Source organism: Oncorhynchus mykiss, chromosome 14, assembly GCF_057628025.1.
Source record: "Oncorhynchus mykiss isolate SJ-2025 chromosome 14, ASM5762802v1, whole genome shotgun sequence".
NCBI lineage: Eukaryota > Metazoa > Chordata > Actinopteri > Salmoniformes > Salmonidae > Oncorhynchus > Oncorhynchus mykiss.
In genome coordinates, this window is record NC_143035.1 from 29,578,210 (window position 1) to 29,600,000 (window position 21,791).

A 21,791-nucleotide genomic window follows, 5' to 3' on the forward strand; every position below is an offset into this window, starting at 1 on the left:
TAATTCACACCTTTTCATCCTTCTTCATGAAACTGATCTCAGACAGCGGTCGACCTTCGGTTTTAATTCACACCTTTTCATCCTTCTTCATGAAACTGATCTCAGACAGCGGTCGACCTTCGGTTTTAATTCACACCTTTTCATCCTTCTTCATGAAACTGATCTCAGACAGCGGTCGACCTTCGGTTTTAATTCACCTTTTCATCCTTCTTCATGAAACTGATCTCAGACAGCGGTCGACCTTCGGTTTTAATTCACACCTTTTCATCCTTCTTCATGAAACTGATCTCAGGCAGCGGTCGACCTTCGGTTTTAATTCACACCTTTTCTGTGTACCCCAGAAAGGGGTTCTTCAACAAAAGTCACCAATATCTGCAGTGGTGTTTGCGGCTAAAACTGCACACTCGAGCTGGTAGGTAGCTAGCTACTGCTACTTGCTACTGCATATAGCAAGGCAAATTGAAATGAATTGCACTATCTGGACACAAAAATAAAGTTCTAAAACCAAGAAAACAATGTATAATCTATCTCCTCCAGCTCCAGTAATTTGAGGAGACTCATTTGAATTGAAATATATCCCAAAAATGCTCAACTATCACTTTTTGATCTCTATCCAATGTCACCAACTCACCAAGCTTCTAAACACATAGAACCCCCCCCCATAATGCCCTGCGGCACACTCCCAATACAACACACTAGGTTAATTATCCGATCCTAATCCTATGATTGGATGGACAACATGTCAGTTCATACTGCAAGCTTTGATTGGTTGGAGGACGTCCTCCGGAAGTGGTCATAATTACCATGTAAGTCTATGGAAGGGGGTGAGGCCTACGGGGCTCCTAGGTTTTGTATTGAAGTCAATGTATCCAGAGTAGGACAGAAGCTAGCAGTCCTCCGGCTACACCATGGTGCTAGCCCAGACAGTGCTGTTGAAGTTACTGTAGACCTTCATTGCAAATCAGTGTGTTTTAATTAATTATTTGGTGACATATTAATATATTTAGTATAATTTTATCTAAAAAGAATAAAATGTTTAGTATTTCACTACTTATATTTTTATGACATTTCACTGAGGAGGATGGTCCTCCTCTGACACACACACACACACACACACACACACACAGACACACACACACACACACACACACACACACACACACACACACACACATAGAGTAACAGACACACACACACACATACACACATAAAGTAACACACACACACTCACACAGTAGACCACCCTCAGAAGCTTTTAAATTAGGGAGAACGTCTCTGCAGATGGACACACACACTCTCCTGTCTGTCCTGCCAGCCCAGCCGGTTTAGGTTCAGGTGGTAGGGGCTGGGTATGGCTGTGTGCCCTGTCACAGGGACAGACAGGCCTGCCAACCCCCCCCCCCCCCTCTGGCCCCAGGACTGGTCCTCTTGTTTTGGCATGGGGAGAGGAGAGGGTTGGTGAACTGGCTAGAGCTCCTGGAGACAGAGCCAGAGAGTCAGAGCTGTCAGTCACACCATCAGACGGCTGCCAGTACCTATCCTCCCTCTCATTAAGAGATGACACTGTAGCCGTGTGTGTGTGTGTGTGTGTGTGTGTGTGTGTGTGTTTGTGTGTGTGTGGTGTGTATTGCGGATCATCTGCACAGGTTGACAGGGAAGAGAGATGTAGATTGATCTCCATGAACACCCCAGAGCAACGCATTTGGAAGGAGAAAGAGTCAGGAGAAAGAGACAGGAGAGAAGGAAGGAGATTTAGCGAAGGCTATAATGACAGCGCAAGAGAGGGGGTAGAAACTGAGAGAGAAACTGAGAGAAAGAGGTGTTCAAAATAGATTGAGAGAGAGAGAGAGAGAGATAGAGAGAGAGAGAGAGAGAGAGAGAGAGAGAGAGAGAAATAACAGATGGAGAGAGAAAGGCAGGAAGGTGCAGAGATGGAGGGATGATGAAAACAGATTGTATGGAGGGGCGATTGAGAGGAGGGGATGTGTTACTGTTGTGTCCCATATCCAATCTGTGTGTGTGTGTGTGTGTGTGTGTGTGTGTGTGTGTGTGTGTGTGTGTGTGTGTGTGTGTGTGTGTGTGTGTGTGTGTGTGTGTGTGTGTGTGTGTGTGTGTGTGTGTGTGTGTGTGTGTGTGTGTGTCTGTTCAGCTCTCACACAGTTTGATTTCCAATCTGTCCCGCAAACCCTGTCGGCCAGCTGATGCCAGCTCCAATCTGCCTCTCATCTCAGGATATTCCCCCACACCCCTGTCTCTGTCTTGCCCCGCTCTGGGAGATAACAGGGGAGAGATAGATGGCAGAAAAAGCCATTCACATGCCTGACTGGAGATAAATGTGGAGATTTTACCTGTGGTTTCATTGGTTGGTTACTTCGTTTCATTTTAGAACCAGTGGTGGGGGAGAAAAGGGGAGGGAAGGAAGGAATGTCTGGAATCTAAATATGTTCACAGATACCCTGGCAACCACTGACGAGGGCTGGACAATTAACAAGACGACAGAGGGAATTCTGGGTAATTAGCAGAAAGTCAAAACTCTTATTCATACACACACAGAGACACACAGCAGCAACACGACAGTCTATATAAATATAAATCAATGTTAATTAATTAGCCAGACAGAGTAGAGCTCAAGCTTTTAATTTCTCTTCATAATTGGTCCCATCTATTGACAACAACACTTCCTTTACAATACTGGGAGTGGATTCTGCTCACATAGAAATTAAACCAATGGAACACTCTGTATCCCTCTATCTGTCACTCTCTCTTTCTCTGTTTCTCTCTCAGTTCAAATCAATTCAATTCAAAGGGCTTTATTGGCATGGGAAACATATGTTTACATTGCCAAAGCAAATGGAAGAGACAATAAACAAAATGTATATTAACAAGGGGAACATTAGCAAACATTACACCCATAAAAGTTTTAAAATTGAGTGTACATAGTCAAGGGTTTTCTTAATTTGTGGTCAGTCACAATGGTCAGGTACACTATCTATCTATCTCTCTATCGATCAGTTGATCTATCTATCTATACACATATATATATAGACACACACACACTCTCCAAAACCCTCAGTAATTAGTTTGCTTTTAGTCACCACTGTCAGTGTGTATATTAGCGTCTGTTCAAATGAGCATTATAGCTTCAACTTTCTCTCTCTATTTTTCTGTTCGTCTAACAGAGACAGATAGAGGTGGAGGAGGCGGAGGAGGTGGAGGAGGTGGAGGAGGTGGAGGAGGTGGAGGTAGTGGAGGTGGTGGAGGAGGTGGAGGAGGTGGAGGAGGTGGAGGTGGTGGAGGTGGTGGAGGTGGAGGAGGTGGAGGAGGTGGAGGAGGTGGAGGTGGTGGAGGAGGTGGAGGTGGTGGAGGAGGAGGTGGAGGTGGTGGAGGAGGTGGAGGTGGTGGAGGAGGTGGAGGTGGTGGAGGAGGTGGAGGAGGTGGAGGTGGTGGAGGAGGTGGAGGAGGTGGAGGAGGTGGGAAAGAAGTGACATCCAATTGTATTTGTCACGTGCGCCGTATACAACAGACCTACCAGTGAAATGCTTACTTACAAGCCCTTAACCAACAATGCAGTTTAAGAAAAAAAGTGTTAAAATATTTACTCAAATAAACTGAAGTAAAACAATCTAAAATAACTAGTAAAAATGTAAAAATTAAAAATAATTAAGTAGCAACAATAAAATAACAGTAGTGAGGCTATCTATATACAGGAGGTACTTGAGTTAATATGTACATATACTGTAGGCAGAGGTAAAGGGACTATGCATAGAAAATATACAGTGAGTAGCAGCAGTGTAATAATGGGGCTGGGGTGGGGACAATGCAAATAGTCTGGGTAGCCATCTGACTAACTGTCACAGGAGTAGAAGCTTGGGGGTAGAAGCTGTTAAGAAACCTGTTGTACCTATACCTGGCGCTCCGGTACCACTTGCCGTGCAGTAGCAGAGAGAACAGTCGATGTCTAAGGTGGCTGGAGTCCATGGCAATTTTTTGGGACTCCCTCTGATACCGCCTGGTATAGAGGGCCTGGATGGCAGCAAGCTTGGCCCCAGTGATGTACTGAGCCGTACACACTACCTTCTGTAGTGCCTTGCGGTCGGAGGCCGAGCAGTTGCCATACCAGGCGGTGATGCAACCAGTCAGGATGCTCTGGATGTTGCAGCTGTAGAACCTTTTGAGGATCTCAGGACCCATGCCAAATCTTTTCAGTTTCCTGAGGGGGAATAGGTTTTGTCGTGCCCTCTTCACGACTGTCTTGGTGTGTTTGGACCAATCTAGTTTGTTGGTAATGTGGACACCAAGGAATTTGAAGCTCTCAACCTGCTCCACTACAGCCCCGTCAATGAGAATGGGGACGTGCTCGGACCTCCTTTTCCTGTAGTCCACAATCATTTCCTTTGTCTTGATTACGTTGAGGGAGAGGTTGTTATCCTGGCCTCACACAGCCAAGTCTGTGGCCTCCTCCCTATAGGCTGTCTCATCATTGTTGGTGATCAGCCCCCCCCCCCCCCCCCCCCCCCCAACACACACACACACACACACACACTGCAGTCAGCTTTGCAGCAGTGTGTTGACCCCTGACTGTCTCATCTGTCACACAAACACAAAGGCTTTGTTCTGTCAGACCACCTGGGGGACTGTAGCTAAAGTAAGTGTGTGCATGTGTGTGTGTCCGTGTGTGTGTGTGTGTGTGCGTGTGCGTGTGTGCGTGCGTACATGATAAAGGACGCATGTTGAAGGTTTTGGGAGTGCTTGAGGTTTTTTTGTGTAATTTTTACTCAGTTTGGTCTTAGTTCTGTCTCTACCTCTATAGGGATGGGAGGAGGAGAGGAGAGGGGGAGAGGAGGAGAGGAGAGGGGGAAAGGAGTAGAGGAGATGGGGAGAGGAGGAGAGGAGAGGGGGATATGAGTAGAGGAGGAGGGGAGAGGAGGAGAGGAGATGGGGAGAGGAGGAGAGGAGATGGGGAGAGGAGGAGAGGAGACGGATATATGAGGAGAGGAGAGGAGGAGATGAGAGGGGGAGAGGAGGAGAGGAGATATCAACCAGAGAAGAGAGAAGGAGTGGGCAGATGAAAAGTATGATGGGTAAAGATGGGAGGGATGGACAAGATGGAAGGTAGAGAGAAGGAGAGATGGAAGGAAGGTAGAGAGAAGGACAGATGGAAGAAGGTAGAGAGAAGGAGAGATGGAAGGAATGTAGAGAGAAGGAGAGGAGAGATGGACAGAAGGTAGAGAGAAGAAGAGATGGAAGGAAGGTAGAGAGAAGGAGAGATGGAAGGAAGGTAGAGAGAAGATGAGGAGAGATGGAAGGAAGGTGAGAGAAGGAGAGATGGAATGAATGTAGAGAGAAGGAGAGGAGAGATGGACGGAAGGTAGAGAGAAGGAGAGATGGAAGGAAGGTAGAGAGAAGATGAGGAGAGATGGAAGGAAGGTGAGAGAAGGAGAGATGGAAGGAATGTAGAGAGAAGGAGAGGAGAGATGGACGGAAGGTAGAGAGAAGGAGAGGAGAGATGGAAGGTAGAGAGGAGAGGAGATATGGAAAGTAGAGAGAAGGAGAGGAGAATGGAAGGAAGATGGAGATATGGAAGGAAGGTAGAGAAGGAGAGGTGGAAGGAAGGTAGAGAGAAGGAGAGGAGAGATGGAAGGAAGCTAGAGAGGAGAGGAGGACGATCGAGTGAAACAGATGCTGCTGTAGAGAAGGAAAGGGGAGATGAGGAAAAGAGCAGAGAAGAGGAGGAGGGTATTCTAGGTGAACAGCAGGTGTGGTGCTAGCAGAGGATAATGGAGAGTTCGAGTGGGGGATGATGGGTAAAATCCTTCTCTGATCCGTTCCCTTAGCTCTGACCTCACTGGGGAGATGGATGAGAGAGAAAGAGAGAGCGAGGGAGATGGATGCGAGAGAAAAAGAGAGCGAGGGAGATGGATGAGAGAGAAAGAGAGAGTGAGGGAGATGGATGCGAGAGAAAGAGAGAGCGAGGGAGATGGATGCGAGAGAAAGAGAGAGCGAGGGAGATGGATGCGAGAGAAAGAGAGAGCGAGGGAGATGGATGAGAGAGAAAGAGAGAGCGAGGGAGATGGATGAGAGAGAAAGAGAGAGTGAGGGAGATGGATGCGAGAGAAAGATAGAGAGAGGGAGATGGATGAGAGAGAAAGAGAGAGCGAGGGAGATCGATGAGAGAGAAAGAGAGATCGAGGGAGGGAGATGGATGCGGGAGAAAGAGAGAGCGAGGGAGATGGATGTGAGAGAAAGAGAAAGCGAGGGAGATGGATGAGAGAGAAAGAGAGAGCGAGGGAGATGGATGCGAGAGAAAGAGAGAGCCAGGAAGATGAATGAGAGAGAACGAGAGAGCGAGGGAGATGGATGCGAGAGAAAGAGAGAGCGAAGGAGATCGATGAGAGAGAAAGAGAGATCGAGGGAGGGAGATGGATGCGGGAGAAAGAGAGAGTGAGGGAGATGGATGCGAGAGAAAGAGAGAGTGAGGGAGATGGGTACGAGCGAAAGAGAGAGCGAGGGAGATGGATGAGAGAGAAAGAGAGAGCGAGGGAGATGGATGCGAGAGAAAGAGAGAGTGAGGAAGATTGATGTGAGAGAAAGAGAGAGCGAGGGAAATGGATGAGAGAGAAAGAGAGAGCGAGGGAGATGGATGCGAGAGAAAGAGAGAGCGAGGGAGATGGATGAGAGAGAAAGAGAGAGCGAGGGAGATGGATGCAAGAGAAAGAGAGAGCGAGGGAGATGGATGAGAGAGAGAGAGAGCGAGGGAGATGGATGAGAGAGAAAGAGAGAGCGAGGGAGATGGATGAGAGAGAAAGAGAGAGCGAGGGAGATGGATGAGAGAGAGAGAGAGCGAGGGAGATGGATGAGAGAGAAAGAGAGAGCGAGGGAGATGGATGCGAGAGAAAGAGAGAGCGAGGGAGATGGATGAGAGAGAGAGAGAGAGCGAGGGAGATGGATGAGAGAGAGAGAGAGAGAGAGAGCGAGGAAGATGGATGTGAGAGAGAGAGAGAGAGCGAGGGAGATGGATGAGAAAGAGAGCGAGGGAGATGGATGAGAGAGAAAAAGAGAGCGAGGGAGATGGATGAGAGAGAAAGAGAGAGCGAGGGAGATGGATGAGAGAGAGAGAGAGCGAGGAAGATGGATGTGAGAGAGAAAGAGAGAGCGAGGGAGAGGGATGAGAGAGAAAGAGAGAGCGAGGGAGATGGATGAGAGAGAAAGAGAGAGCGAGGGAGATGGATGAGAGAGAAACAGAGAGCGAGGGAGATGGATGAGAGAGAAACAGAGAGCGAGAGAGAGAGCGAGGGAGATGGATGAGAGAGAGAGAGAGAGAGCGAGGAAGATGGATGTGAGAGAGAGCGAGGGAGATGGATGAGAGAGAGAGCGAGGGAGATGGATGAGAGAGAGAGCGAGGGAGATGGATGAGAGAGAAAGAGAGAGCGAGGGAGTTGGATGAGAGAGAAAGAGAGAGCGAGGGAGGGAGATGGATGAGAGAGAGAGAGAGCGAGGGAGATGGATGAGAGAGAGAAAGAGAGAGCGAGGGAGATGGATGAGAGAGAAAGAGAGAGCGAGCGAGGGAGATGGATGAGAGAGAGAGAGCAAGGGTGGGTAAAGAGGACAGAGGTAGGTTTAGAGAGAACTTGAGTTGTTACCGTCAGAATAGGAACTCTACTCAGACCAAGGATATAGAAAATAACGCATTGGAAAGGTGTCATTAAAGTTTCCTTAAAGCTGAAATTGGGGAAAGGCACCCCACTGAGCACAGACGTCGGTTCAACATCTATTCCACGTTGGTTCCACGTAATTTAATTGAAACAACGTTGATTCAACCAGTGTGTGCCCAGTGGGACGTGTGTGTGTGTGTGTGTGTGTCTGTGTGTGTGTGTGTGTGTGTGTGTGTGTGTGTGTGTGTGTGTGTGTGTGTGTGTGTGTGTGTGTGTCTGTGTGTGTGTGTGTGTGTGTGTGTGTGTGCGTGCGTGCATGCGTATTTCCTTCACATCTGTGAGCAATTGACTCTCAATCTCTGGCCTCATATCTCTCTGTTTCTCTCCACTCTCAGTCTCTGGCCTCATAGCTCGCTGTTTCCCTCCACTCTCAATCTCTGACCTCATATCTCTATGTTTCTCTCCACTCTCAATCTCTGACCTCATATCTCTCTGTTTCTCTCCACTCTCAGTCTCTGACCTCATATCTCTCTGTTTCTCTCCACTCTCAATCTCTGACCTCATATCTCTCTGTTTCTCTCCACTCAGTCTCTGACCTCATATCTCTCTGTTTCTCTCCACTCTCAATCTCTGACCTCATATCTCTCTGTTTCTCTCCACTCTCAGTCTCTGACCTCATATCTCTCTGTTTCTCTCCACTCTCAATCTCTGACCTCATATCTCTCTGTTTCTCTCCACTCTCAGTCTCTGACCTCATATCTCTCTGTTTCTCTCCACTCTCAATCTCTGACCTCATATCTCTCTGTTTCTCTCCACTCTCAGTCTCTGACCTCATATCTCTCTGTTTCTCTCCATTCTCAACTTCTCTCTCTCCAGTTGGCTTCTCTGGGGTTTATTTGTGTTTTGACTGTGTGTGTTTTGACTGTGTGTGTTTTGACTGTGTGTGTTTTGACTGTGTGTGTTTTGACTGTGTGTGTTTTGACTGTGTGTGTTTTGAACCTCTGTGTGTGTTTTGACTGTGTGTGTTTTGACTGTGTGTTTTGAACCTCTGTGTGTGTTTTGACTGTGTGTTTTGAACCTCTGTGTGTGTTTTGACTGTGTGTGTTTTGAACCTCTGTGTGTTTTGACTGTGTGTGTTTTGACTGTGTGTGTTTTGACTGTGTGTGTTTTGACTGTGTGTTTTGAACCTCTGTGTGTGTTTTGACTGTGTGTGTTTTGAACCTCTGTGTGTTTTGACTGTGTGTGTTTTGACTGTGTGTGTTTTGACTGTGTGTGTTTTGACTGTGTGTGTTTTGACTGTGTGTTTTGACTGTGTGTGTTTTGACTGTGTGTTTTGAACCTCTGTGTGTGTTTTGACTGTGTGTTTTGAACCTCTGTGTGTGTTTTGAACCTCTGTGTGTGTTTTGACTGTGTGTTTTGAACCTCTGTGTGTTTTGAACCTCTGTGTGTGTTTTGACTGTGTGTTTTGAACCTCTGTGTGTGTTTTGAACCTCTGTGTGTTTTGAACCTCTGTGTGTTTTGAACCTCTGTGTGTGTTTTGACTGTGTGTTTTGAACCTCTGTGTGTGTTTTGACTGTGTGTTTTGAACCTCTGTGTGTGTTTTGACTGTGTGTTTTGAACCTCTGTGTGTAGAATTTCTTTCCAACTAAAACAAACATCTCTTTTTTTCTTACTCTCTCTCTTCAGGCACTTCCTGTTTAAGACATCGTCGGGGACGACCCCTCTCTTCAGTAGCTCCTCTCCCGGTTACCCTCTGACCTCTGGGACTGTCTACTCTCCGCCCCCTCGCCTATTACCCAGAAACACCTTCTCCCGCTCTGCCTTCAAGCTCAATAAGCCGTCTAAGTACTGCAGCTGGAAATGTGCTGCCGTGTCGGCCATTACTACAGCCAGCCTGCTGGCTATACTACTGTCTTACTTTATAGGTAGGTAGAGTAAACACACTCAGCCTGCTGGCTATACTTCTGTCTGTCTTTATAGGTAGGTAGAGTACACACACTCAGCCTGCTGGCTATACTACTGTCTTACTTTATAGGTAGGTAGAGTAAACACACTCAGCCTGCTGGCTATACTTCTGTCTGTCTTTATAGGTAGGTAGAGTACACACACTCAGCCTGCTGGCTATACTACTGTCTGTCTTTATAGGTAGGTAGAGTAAACACACTCAGCCTGCTGGCTATACTACTGTCTGTCTTTATAGGTAGGTAGAGTACACACACTCAGCCTGCTGGCTATACTACTGTCTTACTTTATAGGTAGGTAGAGTACACACACTCAGCCTTCTGGCTATACTACTGTCTTACTTTATAGGTAGGTAGAGTACACACACTCAGCCTTCTGGCTATTCTACTGTCTTACTCTATAGGTAGGTAGAGTACACACACTCAGCCTGCTGGCTATACTACTGTCTTACTTTATAGGTAGGTAGAGTAAACACACTCAGCCTGCTGGCTATACTACTGTCTTACTTTATAGGTAGGTAGAGTACACACACTCAGCCTGCTGGCTATACTACTGTCTGTCTTTATAGGTAGGTAGAGTACACACACTCAGCCTGCTGGCTATACTACTGTCTGTCTTTATAGGTAGGTAGAGTACACACACTCAGCCTTCTGGCTATACTACTGTCTTACTTTATAGGTAGGTAGAGTAAACACACTCAGCCTGCTGGCTATACTACTGTCTGTCTTTATAGGTAGGTAGAGTACACACACTCAGCCTGCTGGCTATACTACTGTCTTACTTTATAGGTAGGTAGAGTACACACACTCAGCCTGCTGGCTATACTACTGTCTTACTTTATAGGTAGGTAGAGTAAACACACTCAGCCTGCTGGCTATACTACTGTCTTACTTTATAGGTAGGTAGAGTAAACACACTCAGCCTGCTGGCTATACTACTGTCTTACTTTATAGGTAGGTAGAGTAAACACACTCAGCCTGCTGGCTATACTACTGTCTTACTTTATAGGTAGGTAGAGTACACACACTCAGTCTGCTGGCTATACTACTGTCTGTCTTTATAGGTAGGTAGAGTACACACACTCAGCCTGCTGGCTATACTACTGTCTTACTTTATAGGTAGGTAGAGTAAACACACTCAGCCTGCTGGCTATACTACTGTCTTACTTTATAGGTAGGTAGAGTACACACACTCAGCCTGCTGGCTATACTACTGTCTTACTTTATAGGTAGGTAGAGTACACACACTCAGCCTGCTGGCTATACTACTGTCTTACTTTATAGGTAGGTAGAGTACACACACTCAGCCTTCTGGCTATACTACTGTCTGTCTTTATAGGTAGGTAGAGTACACACACTCAGCCTGCTGGCTATACTACTGTCTTACTTTATAGGTAGGTAGAGTACACACACTCAGCCTGCTGGCTATACTACTGTCTTACTTTATAGGTAGGTAGAGTACACACACTCAGCCTGCTGGCTATACTACTGTCTTACTTTATAGGTAGGTAGAGTACACACACTCAGCCTTCTGGCTATACTACTGTCTGTCTTTATAGGTAGGTAGAGTACACACACTCAGTCTGCTGGCTATACTACTGTCTGTCTTTATAGGTAGGTAGAGTACACACACTCAGCCTGCTGGCTATACTACTGTCTGTCTTTATAGGTAGGTAGAGTACACACACTCAGCCTTCTGGCTATACTACTGTCTGTCTTTATAGGTAGGTAGAGTACACACACTCAGCCTGCTGGCTATACTACTGTCTGTCTTTATAGGTAGGTAGAGTACACACACTCAGCCTTCTGGCTATACTACTGTCTGTCTTTATAGGTAGGTAGAGTACACACACTCAGCCCGCTGGCTATACTACTGTCTTACTTTATAGGTAGGTAGAGTACACACACTCAGCCTGTTGGCTATACTACTGTCTGTCTTTATAGATAGGTAGAGTACACACACTCAGTCTGCTGGCTATACTACTGTCTGTCTTTATAGGTAGGTAGAGTACACACACTGTGTTTGCTTCCCTGCTCACCTGTGGGAAGCAGAATGTTGATCAATTCCTGATCAATCTGGTTTGATTGCAGTTCATCAATATCAGCAGCTGTGCTGCATGTAGCCTGGTTTGTATTTGTAACAAGGAGTCTGATTTGATACGACACCGCATGAGGCTCGTTGACTGGCATGGTGCTGTGAGAATTGTTGTGTGAGCATACCACTTAGTTTCTTTCCAAGCCCACAGTCACAGCATGGTGCTTGGACACATACACAGGTCTGGGAACAGATAAAGAACTCAGACACACAGAGACTCAGCAGGCCGTTGGAGCATTATCACTGATTTGAGAACAGTTTAAAGTATAGAGATCTCTCTAGCAGAGCAATGGCAGGAGTATAAAGGAGATGAGCTATGGAAAGAAGATGAGAATAGATCTCTCTGTACTCTCACTGAGTTACTCTAGTAAAAGATGGAGAGAGGGAGCGTGAACGAGAAAGAGAGAGCAGGATGGAGTGGGAAAATAAAAATCGGAGTGAGCCTACATATGAGAGATGTGGGCAGTGAGAGAGGGTGTATTTTGGTAGATGTGTCTCTTTCTCTCTCGCTTCCTAAAAGCTTTTTTTTTGCGTGTGTGTGTGTGTGTGTGTGTGTGTGTGTGTGTGTGTGTGTGTGTGTGTGTGTGTGTGTGTGTGTGTGTGTGTGTGTGTGTGTGTGCAGTGGTGGTGACGCAAGTGAAAGGGAAAGTCACCCAGTAAATTACTACTTGAGTAAAAGTCTAAAATTATTTGGTTTTAAATATACTTAAGTGTCAAAGGTAAATGTAATTGCTAAACGTGTACGTAAGTATCAAAAGTAAAAGTATAAATCATTTAAACGTCCTCATATTAAGCAAAACAGACGGCACAATTTGTTTTTTGTTTTTTGGACGGAGAGCCAGGTTGCACACGCCAACACTTAGACATCATTTACAGAAAAAGCTTTTCTGTTTAGTGAGTCTGCCAGATCAGAGGCAGTAGGGATGACCAGGGATGTTCTCTGTTTAGTGAGTCTGCCAGATCAGAGACGGTAGGGATGACCAGGGATGTTCTCTGTTTAGTGAGTCTGCCAGATCAGAGGCAGTAGGGATGACCAGGGATGTTCTCTGTTTAGTGAGTCTGCCAGATCAGAGGCAGTAGGGATGACCAGGGATGTTCTCTGTTTAGTGAGTCTGCCAGATCAGAGGCAGTAGGGATGACCAGGGATGTTCTCTGTTTAGTGAGTCTGCCAGATCAGAGACGGTAGGGATGACCAGGGATGTTCTCTGTTTAGTGAGTCTGCCAGATCAGAGGCAGTAGGGATGACCAGAGATGTTCTCTGTTTAGTGAGTCTGCCAGATCAGAGACAGTAGGGATGACCAGGGATGTTCTCTGTTTAGTGAGTCTGCCAGTTCAGAGGCAGTAGGGATGACCAGGGATGTTCTCTGTTTAGTGAGTCTGCCAGATCAGAGACGGTAGGGATGACCAGGGATGTTCTCTGTTTAGTGAGTCTGCCAGATCAGAGGCAGTAGGGATGACCAGAGATGTTCTCTGTTTAGTGAGTCTGCCAGATCAGAGACAGTAGGGATGACCAGGGATGTTCTCTGTTTAGTGAGTCTGCCAGATCAGAGGCAGTAGGGATGACCAGGGATGTTCTCTGTTTAGTGAGTCTGCCAGATCAGAGGCAGTAGGGATGACCAGGGATGTTCTCTGTTTAGTGAGTTTGCCAGATCAGAGACGGTAGGGATGACCAGGGATGTTCTCTGTTTAGTGAGTATGCCAGATCAGAGGCAGTAGGGATGACCAGGGATGTTCTCTGTTTAGTGAGTCTGCCAGATCAGAGGCAGTAGGGATGACCAGGGATGTTCTCTGTTTAGTGAGTCTGCCAGATCAGAGACGGTAGGGATGACCAGGGATGTTCTCTGTTTAGTGAGTCTGCCAGATCAGAGGCAGTAGGGATGAATTGGACCATTTTCCTGTCAAAATGTAATGAGTACTTTTGGTTGTCACGGAAAATGTATGGAGTAAAAAGTACATTATTTTATTTCAGAATGTAGTGAAGTAAAAGTAAAAGTTGCCAAACATATAATAGTAAAGTACAGTACAGATACTCAAAAACTACTTATGTGGTACTTTAAAGTATCTTTACTTTATACTGCCTGCGTGTGTGTGAGTTTGAGGGGAGGCAGATGTGTTGTCGAGGCCTCCAACAGACATCAGTTCTATATTTACATCCAACAGACATCAGTTCTATATTTACATCCAACAGACATCAGTTCTATATTTACATCCAACATCAGTTCTATATTTACATCCAACAGACATCAGTTCTATATTTACATCCAACATCAGTTCTATATTTACATCCAACAGACATCAGTTCTATATTTATATCCAACAGACATCAGTTCTATATTTACATCCAACAGACATCAGTTCTATATTTACATCCAACAGACATCAGTTCTATATTTACATCCAACAGACATCAGTTCTATATTTACATCCAACAGACATCAGTTCTATATTTACATCCAACAGACATCAGTTCTATATTTACATCCAACAGACATCAGTTCTATATTTACATCCAACAGACATCAGTTCTATATTTACATCCAACAGACATCAGTTCTATATTTACATCCAACAGACATCAGTTCTATATTTACATCCAACAGACATCAGTTCTATATTTACATCCAACAGACGTCAGTTCTATATTTACATCCAACATCAGTTCTATATTTACATCCAACAGACATCAGTTCTATATTTACATCCAACATCAGTTCTATATTTACATCCAACAGACATCAGTTCTATATTTATATCCAACAGACATCAGTTCTATATTTACATCCAACAGACATCAGTTCTATATTTACATCCAACAGACATCAGTTCTATATTTACATCCAACAGACATCAGTTCTATATTTACATCCAACAGACATCAGTTCTATATTTACATCCAACAGACATCAGTTCTATATTTACATCCAACAGACATCAGTTCTATATTTACATCCAACAGACATCAGTTCTATATTTACATCCAACAGACATCAGTTCTATATTTACATCCAACAGACATCAGTTCTATATTTACATCCAACAGACATCAGTTCTATATTTACATCCAACATCAGTTCTATATTTACATCCAACAGACATCAGTTCTATATTTACATCCAACAGACATCAGTTCTATATTTACATCCAACAGACATCAGTTCTAGATTTATATCCAACAGACATCAGTTCTATATTTACATCCAACATCAGTTCTATATTTACATCCAACATCAGTTCTATATTTACATCCAACAGACATCAGTTCTATATTTATATCCAACAGACATCAGTTCTATATTTATATCCAACAGACATCAGTTCTATATTTACATCCAACATCAGTTCTATATTTACATCCAACAGACATCAGTTCTATATTTACATCCAACATCAGTTCTATATTTACATCCAACAGACATCAGTTCTATATTTACATCCAACAGACATCAGTTCTATATTTACATCCAACAGACATCAGTTCTATATTTACATCCAACAGACATCAGTTCTATATTTACATCCAACAGACATCAGTTCTATATTTACATCCAACAGACATCAGTTCTATATTTACATCCAACAGACATCAGTTCTATATTTACATCCAACAGACATCAGTTCTATATTTACATCCAACAGACATCAGTTCTATATTTACATCCAACAGACGTCAGTTCTATATTTACATCCAACATCAGTTCTATATTTACATCCAACAGACATCAGTTCTATATTTACATCCAACATCAGTTCTATATTTACATCCAACAGACATCAGTTCTATATTTATATCCAACAGACATCAGTTCTATATTTACATCCAACAGACATCAGTTCTATATTTACATCCAACAGACATCAGTTCTATATTTACATCCAACAGACATCAGTTCTATATTTACATCCAACAGACATCAGTTCTATATTTACATCCAACAGACATCAGTTCTATATTTACATCCAACAGACATCAGTTCTATATTTACATCCAACAGACATCAGTTCTATATTTACATCCAACAGACATCAGTTCTATATTTACATCCAACAGACATCAGTTCTATATTTACATCCAACAGACATCAGTTCTATATTTACATCCAACAGACATCAGTTCTATATTTACATCCAACAGACATCAGTTCTATATTTACATCCAACATCAGTTCTATATTTACATCCAACAGAAATCAGTTATATATTTACATCCAACAGACATCAGTTCTATATTTACATCCAACAGACATCAGTTCTATATTTACATCCAACATCAGTTCTATATTTACATCCAACAGACATCAGTTCTATATTTATATCCAACAGACATCAGTTCTATATTTATATCCAACAGACATCAGTTCTATATTTACATCCAACAGACATCAGTTCTATATTTACATCCAACAGACATCAGTTCTATATTTACATCCAACAGACATCAGTTCTATATTTACATCCAACAGACATCAGTTCTATATTTACATCCAACAGACATCAGTTCTATATTTACATCCAACAGACATCAGTTCTATATTTACATCCAACAGACATCAGTTCTATATTTACATCCAACAGACATCAGTTCTATATTTACATCCAACAGACATCAGTTCTATATTTACATCCAACAGACATCAGTTCTATATTTACATCCAACATCAGTTCTATATTTACATCCAACAGAAATCAGTTCTATATTTACATCCAACAGACATCAGTTCTATATTTACATCCAACAGACATCAGTTCTATATTTACATCCAACATCAGTTCTATATTTACATCCAACAGACATCAGTTCTATATTTATATCCAACAGACATCAGTTCTATATTTATATCCAACAGACATCAGTTCTATATTTACATCCAACAGACATCAGTTCTATATTTACATCCAACAGACATCAGTTCTATATTTACATCCAACAGACATCAGTTCTATATTTACATCCAACAGACATCAGTTCTATATTTACATCCAACAGACATCAGTTCTATATTTACATCCAACATCAGTTCTATATTTACATCCAACAGACATCAGTTCTATATTTACATCCAACAGACATCAGTTCTATATTTACATCCAACATCAGTTCTATATTTACATCCAACAGACATCAGTTCTATATTTACATCCAACAGACATCAGTTCTATATTTACATCCAACAGACATCAGTTCTAGATTTATATCCAACAGACATCAGTTCTATATTTACATCCAACATCAGTTCTATATTTACATCCAACATCAGTTCTATATTTACATCCAACAGACATCAGTTCTATATTTACATCCAACATCAGTTCTATATTTATATCCAACAGACTTCAGTTCTATATTTATATCCAACAGACATCAGTTCTATATTTACATACAACATCAGTTCTATATTTATATCCAACAGACATCAGTTCTATATTTATATCCAACAGACATCAGTTCTATATTTACATCCAACATCAGTTCTATATTTACATCCAACAGACATCAGTTCTATATTTACATCCAACAGACATCAGTTCTATATTTACATCCAACATCAGTTCTATATTTATATCCAACAGACATCAGTTCTATATTTATATCCAACAGACATCAGTTCTATATTTACATCCAACAGACATCAGTTCTATATTTACATCCAACAGACATCAGTTCTATATTTACATCCAACAGACATCAGTTCTATATTTACATCCAACAGACATCAGTTCTATATTTACATCCAACAGACATCAGTTCTATATTTACATCCAACAGACATCAGTTCTATAGTTACATCCAACATCAGTTCTAGATTTACATCCAACAGACATCAGTTCTATATTTACATCCAACAGACATCAGTTCTATATTTACATCCAACAGACATCAGTTCTAGATTTACATCCCACAGACATCAGTTCTGTATTTACATCCAACAGACATCAGTTCTATATTTACATCCATGACATGTATGTGGTGGTGAATGTGTATTCTCCCACCCTTTTGAGTGTCTTTGCAAGGGATCAACTGCACGCCTGAGGTGTGTGTGTATGTTGACACACGAGGGAATGGAACCTACAACCCTGGTGTTGCCACATGAGGGAATGGAACCTAGAACCCTGGTGTTGACACATGAGGGAATGGAACCTACAACCCTGGTGTTGACACCTGAGGGAATGGAACCTACAACCCTGGTGTTGACACATGAGGGAATGGAACCTACAACCCTGGTGTTGACACGAGGGAATGGAACCTACAACCCTGGTGTTGCCACATGAGGGAATGTAACCTACAACCCTGGTGTTGACACGAGGGAATGGAACGGGTGTTGACACATGAGGGAATGGAACCTACAACCCTGGTGTTGCCAGCACCATGCTAACCCACTAGGCCAATCACTTATTGTTCCCCATAGATCGTGCTCTAAACTCAGCATAACCTATGAGTTTATGTAGTTTTGAGTTTAGTGCTCACAAGGGGGACTCAGCAGTGCTGAATGTGTGTTCGGGGCTCCCAGTGGGGACTCTGTGCAGTACCCAGAGCCATGCAGAGTGAAGAGAACCCCTCTGAGGTGTCCTCTGTGGAGTCCGATTATAATTTACAGCAGAACACGTGCCTGAACAGGACTTTTACCTTTGTGTGTGTGAGGGGAGGGGAGGGGAGGGGAGGGGAGAGGAGAGGAGAGGAGAGGAGAGGAGAGGAGAGGAGAGGAGAGGAGAGGAGAGGAGGAGAAGAGGAGAGGAGAGACAGAGAGGAAGAGAGGAGAGGAGAGGAGAGGAGAGGAGAGGAGAGGAAGGGAGGGGAGGGGAGGGGAGGGGAGGGGAGGGGAGGGGAGGGGAGGGGAGATGAGAGGAGAGGAGAGGAGAGGAGAGGAGAGGAGAGGAGAGGAGAGGAGAGGAGAGGAGAGGAGAGATTGAAAATAGGGATAGCGGAGAGAAGAACTGGAGAGCAGACACTCTTATAGAGATTTACAGTAGTGAGTCATTTAGCAGACACTCTTATACAGAGAGATTTACAGTAGAGTCATTTAGCAGACACTCTTATGCAGAGAGATTTACAGTAGTGAGTGCATACATTTGTATACTTTTCCGTACGTAGAAGAGAGGAAAGAAGAGGAGAAGAAATGAGAAGGAGAGGAGACTAGAAGTGAAACTCTCATTGTTTATTAGAGAGAGGAGATAGGGATAAGACATAGGACAGGAGAGGTTGGTCTCATCATACGCTCTGTAGAGAAGAGAGGAGGAGAGGGGAGAGAGAGGAGAGGGGAGGGCAGGAGAGGTTGGTCTCATCATACACTCTGTAGAGAAGAGAGGAGGAGAGGGGAGAAAGAGGAGAGGAGGAGAGGGGAGGGCAGGAGAGGTTGGTCTCATCATACACTCTGTCGAGAAGAGAGGAGGAGAGGGGAGGGGAAGAGAGGAGAGAGGAGAGGACAGGAGAGGTTGTTCTCATAATACACTCTGTAGAGAAGAGAGGAGGAGAGGGGAAAGAGAGAAGGGAGGAGAGGGGAAAGAGAGATGAGATGAGGAGAGGGGAGAGAGAGGAGAGGACAGGAAAGGTTGGTCTCATTGTACACTCTGTAGAGAAGAGAGGAGGAGAGGGGAGAGAGAGATGAGAGGAGGAGAGGAAAGGGGAAAGAGAGAAGAGAGGAGAGGACAGGAGAGGTTGGTCTCATCATACACTCTGTAGAGAAGAGAGGAGGAGAGGGGAAAGAGAGACGAGAGGAGGAGAGGAGGAGAGGGGAGAGAGAGGAGAGGACAGGAAAGGTTGGTCTCATCATACACTCTGTAGAGAAGAGAGGAGGAGAGGGGAAAGAGAGAAGAGAGGAGGAGAGGGGAGAGAGAGGAAAGGTTGGTCTCATCATACACTCTGTAGAGAAGAGAGGAGGAGACGGGAAAGAGAGAAGAGAGGAGGAGAGGGGAGAGAGAGGAAAGGTTGGTCTCATCATACACTCTGTAGAGAAGAGAGGAGGAGAGGGGAAAGAGACGAGAGGAGGAGAGGAGGAGAGGGGAAAGAGAGATGAGAGGAGGAGAGGGGAGAGAGAGGAGAGGACAGGAAAGGTTGGTCTCATCATACACTCTGTAGAGAAGAGAGGAGGAGAGGGGAAAGAGAGAAAAGAGGAGGAGAGGGGAGAGAGAGGAAAGGTTGGTCTCATCATACACTCTGTAGAGAAGAGAGGAGGAGACGGGGAAGAGAGGAGGAGAGGGGAGAGAGAGGAAAGGTTGGTCTCATCATACACTATGTAGAGAAGAGAAGAGGAGAGGGGAAAGAGAGAAGAGAGGAGGAGGGGGGAGAGAGAGGAAAGGTTGGTCTCATCATATGCTCTGTAGAGAAGAGAAGAGGAGAGGAGAAGGGAAAGAGAGAAGAGAGGAGGAGAGGGGAGAGAGAGGAAAGGTTGGTCTCATCATACACTCTGTAGAGAAGAGAAGAGGAGAGGAGAAGGGAAAGAGAGAAGAGAGGAGGAGAGGGGAGAGAGAGGAAAGGTTGGTCTCATCATATGCTCTGTAGAGAAGAGAGTAGAGAGAAGAAGAGGGGGAAGAGAGGAGAGGTGATGAAGTCGAAAGAGGAAGGACGAGGATAGACTAGGCAGAGAAGAGAGGGATGACAGAGGGAGGACAGGAGAGAGGAATTCATCCCCCCATGAGGCTGCTGTCACCTGGAGGAAGGGAGTGACTAATGTCCACTAATAGATCACTGAGAAATAACAGGAACAGAGGAACAGAGTGTGTCAGAGGTAAAGGAGACAGGTGTAGAGGACAGAGAGATAGATGGAGGGAGTTAGGAGGAGGAGAGGACAGAGAGATAGATGGAGGGAGTTAGGAGGAGGAGAGGACAGAGAGATAGATGGAGGGAGTTAGGAGGAGGAGAGGACAGAGAGATAGATGAAGGGAGTTAGGAGGAGGAGAGGACAGAGAGATAGATGGAGGGAGTTAGGAGGAGGGGAGGACAGAGAGATAGATGGAGGGAGTTAGGAGGAGGAGAGGACAGAGAGCTGGAGGGAGGGAGGGATGGAGGGAGGGAGGGAGGGAGGGAGGGAGGGAGGGAGGGAGGGAGGGAGGGAGGGAGGGAGGGAGGGAGGGAGGCTGAACATATCAGAATTTTCCATAGACAAGGAGGAAGAGAATATGGACTTGTACTCACACACATATAAAGTCATATAAAGTACACTCGTGCCAATCACACACAAACACCCACATATTGTACACACACACACTCATACACAGGCACAGCAGTAGAGTGAGTCAGTGAGTTAGTGAGTCAGCAGGAGGGATGTCATCAGCTTCAGCTCGCTCACACAGTACACACACAATACACACACAGTACACACACAGTACACGCACAGTACACACAGTACACAAACACAGTACACACACATTACACAGACAGTACACACAGTACACAAACACAGTACACACACAGCACACACAGCACACACAGTACACACAGTACACACACATAGTACACACACAGTACACACACAGTACTCACAGTACATTCACACAGTACACACACACAGTACACACAGTACACACACACAGTACACACAGTACACACACACAGTACACACAGTACACACAGCACACATAGTACACACACAGTACACACACAGTACTCACAGTACATACGCACACACACAGTGCACACACACACACACACACACACACACACACACACACACACACACACAGTACACACACATTACACAAATGCAGTAAACACAGTATACACACAGTACACACACACAGTACACACACAGTACATACACAGTACACACACATTGCACACACATTACACACACAGTACACACACACAGTACACACACAGTACACACACACAGTACACACACAAACACAGTACACACACACGTATACACACAGTACACACACAGTACACACACCCAGTACACACAACACACACAGTACACACACGCACACACACAGCACACAAACACATAGTACACACACAGTACACAAACAGTACACATACACAGTACACACACAGTACACAAACACAGTACACACACAGTACACACACACACACACAGTACACACAGTACACACACAGTACTCACACACAGTACACACAGTACACACAGT

The 21,791-nt window shown here is 44.4% G+C and overlaps 1 protein-coding gene across 1 annotated transcript in view; it reads left to right on the forward strand.

Annotated features, from left to right (window-relative positions):
- The window catches only part of LOC110504380 (teneurin-2), a 139,017-nt gene that overhangs the window by 13,430 nt on the left and 103,796 nt on the right, over nt 1–21,791 (forward strand). The window contains 1 exon segment of the mRNA XM_090198124.1: nt 9,339–9,577. Coding sequence (XP_090054250.1) covers nt 9,339–9,577 — 239 coding nt within the window.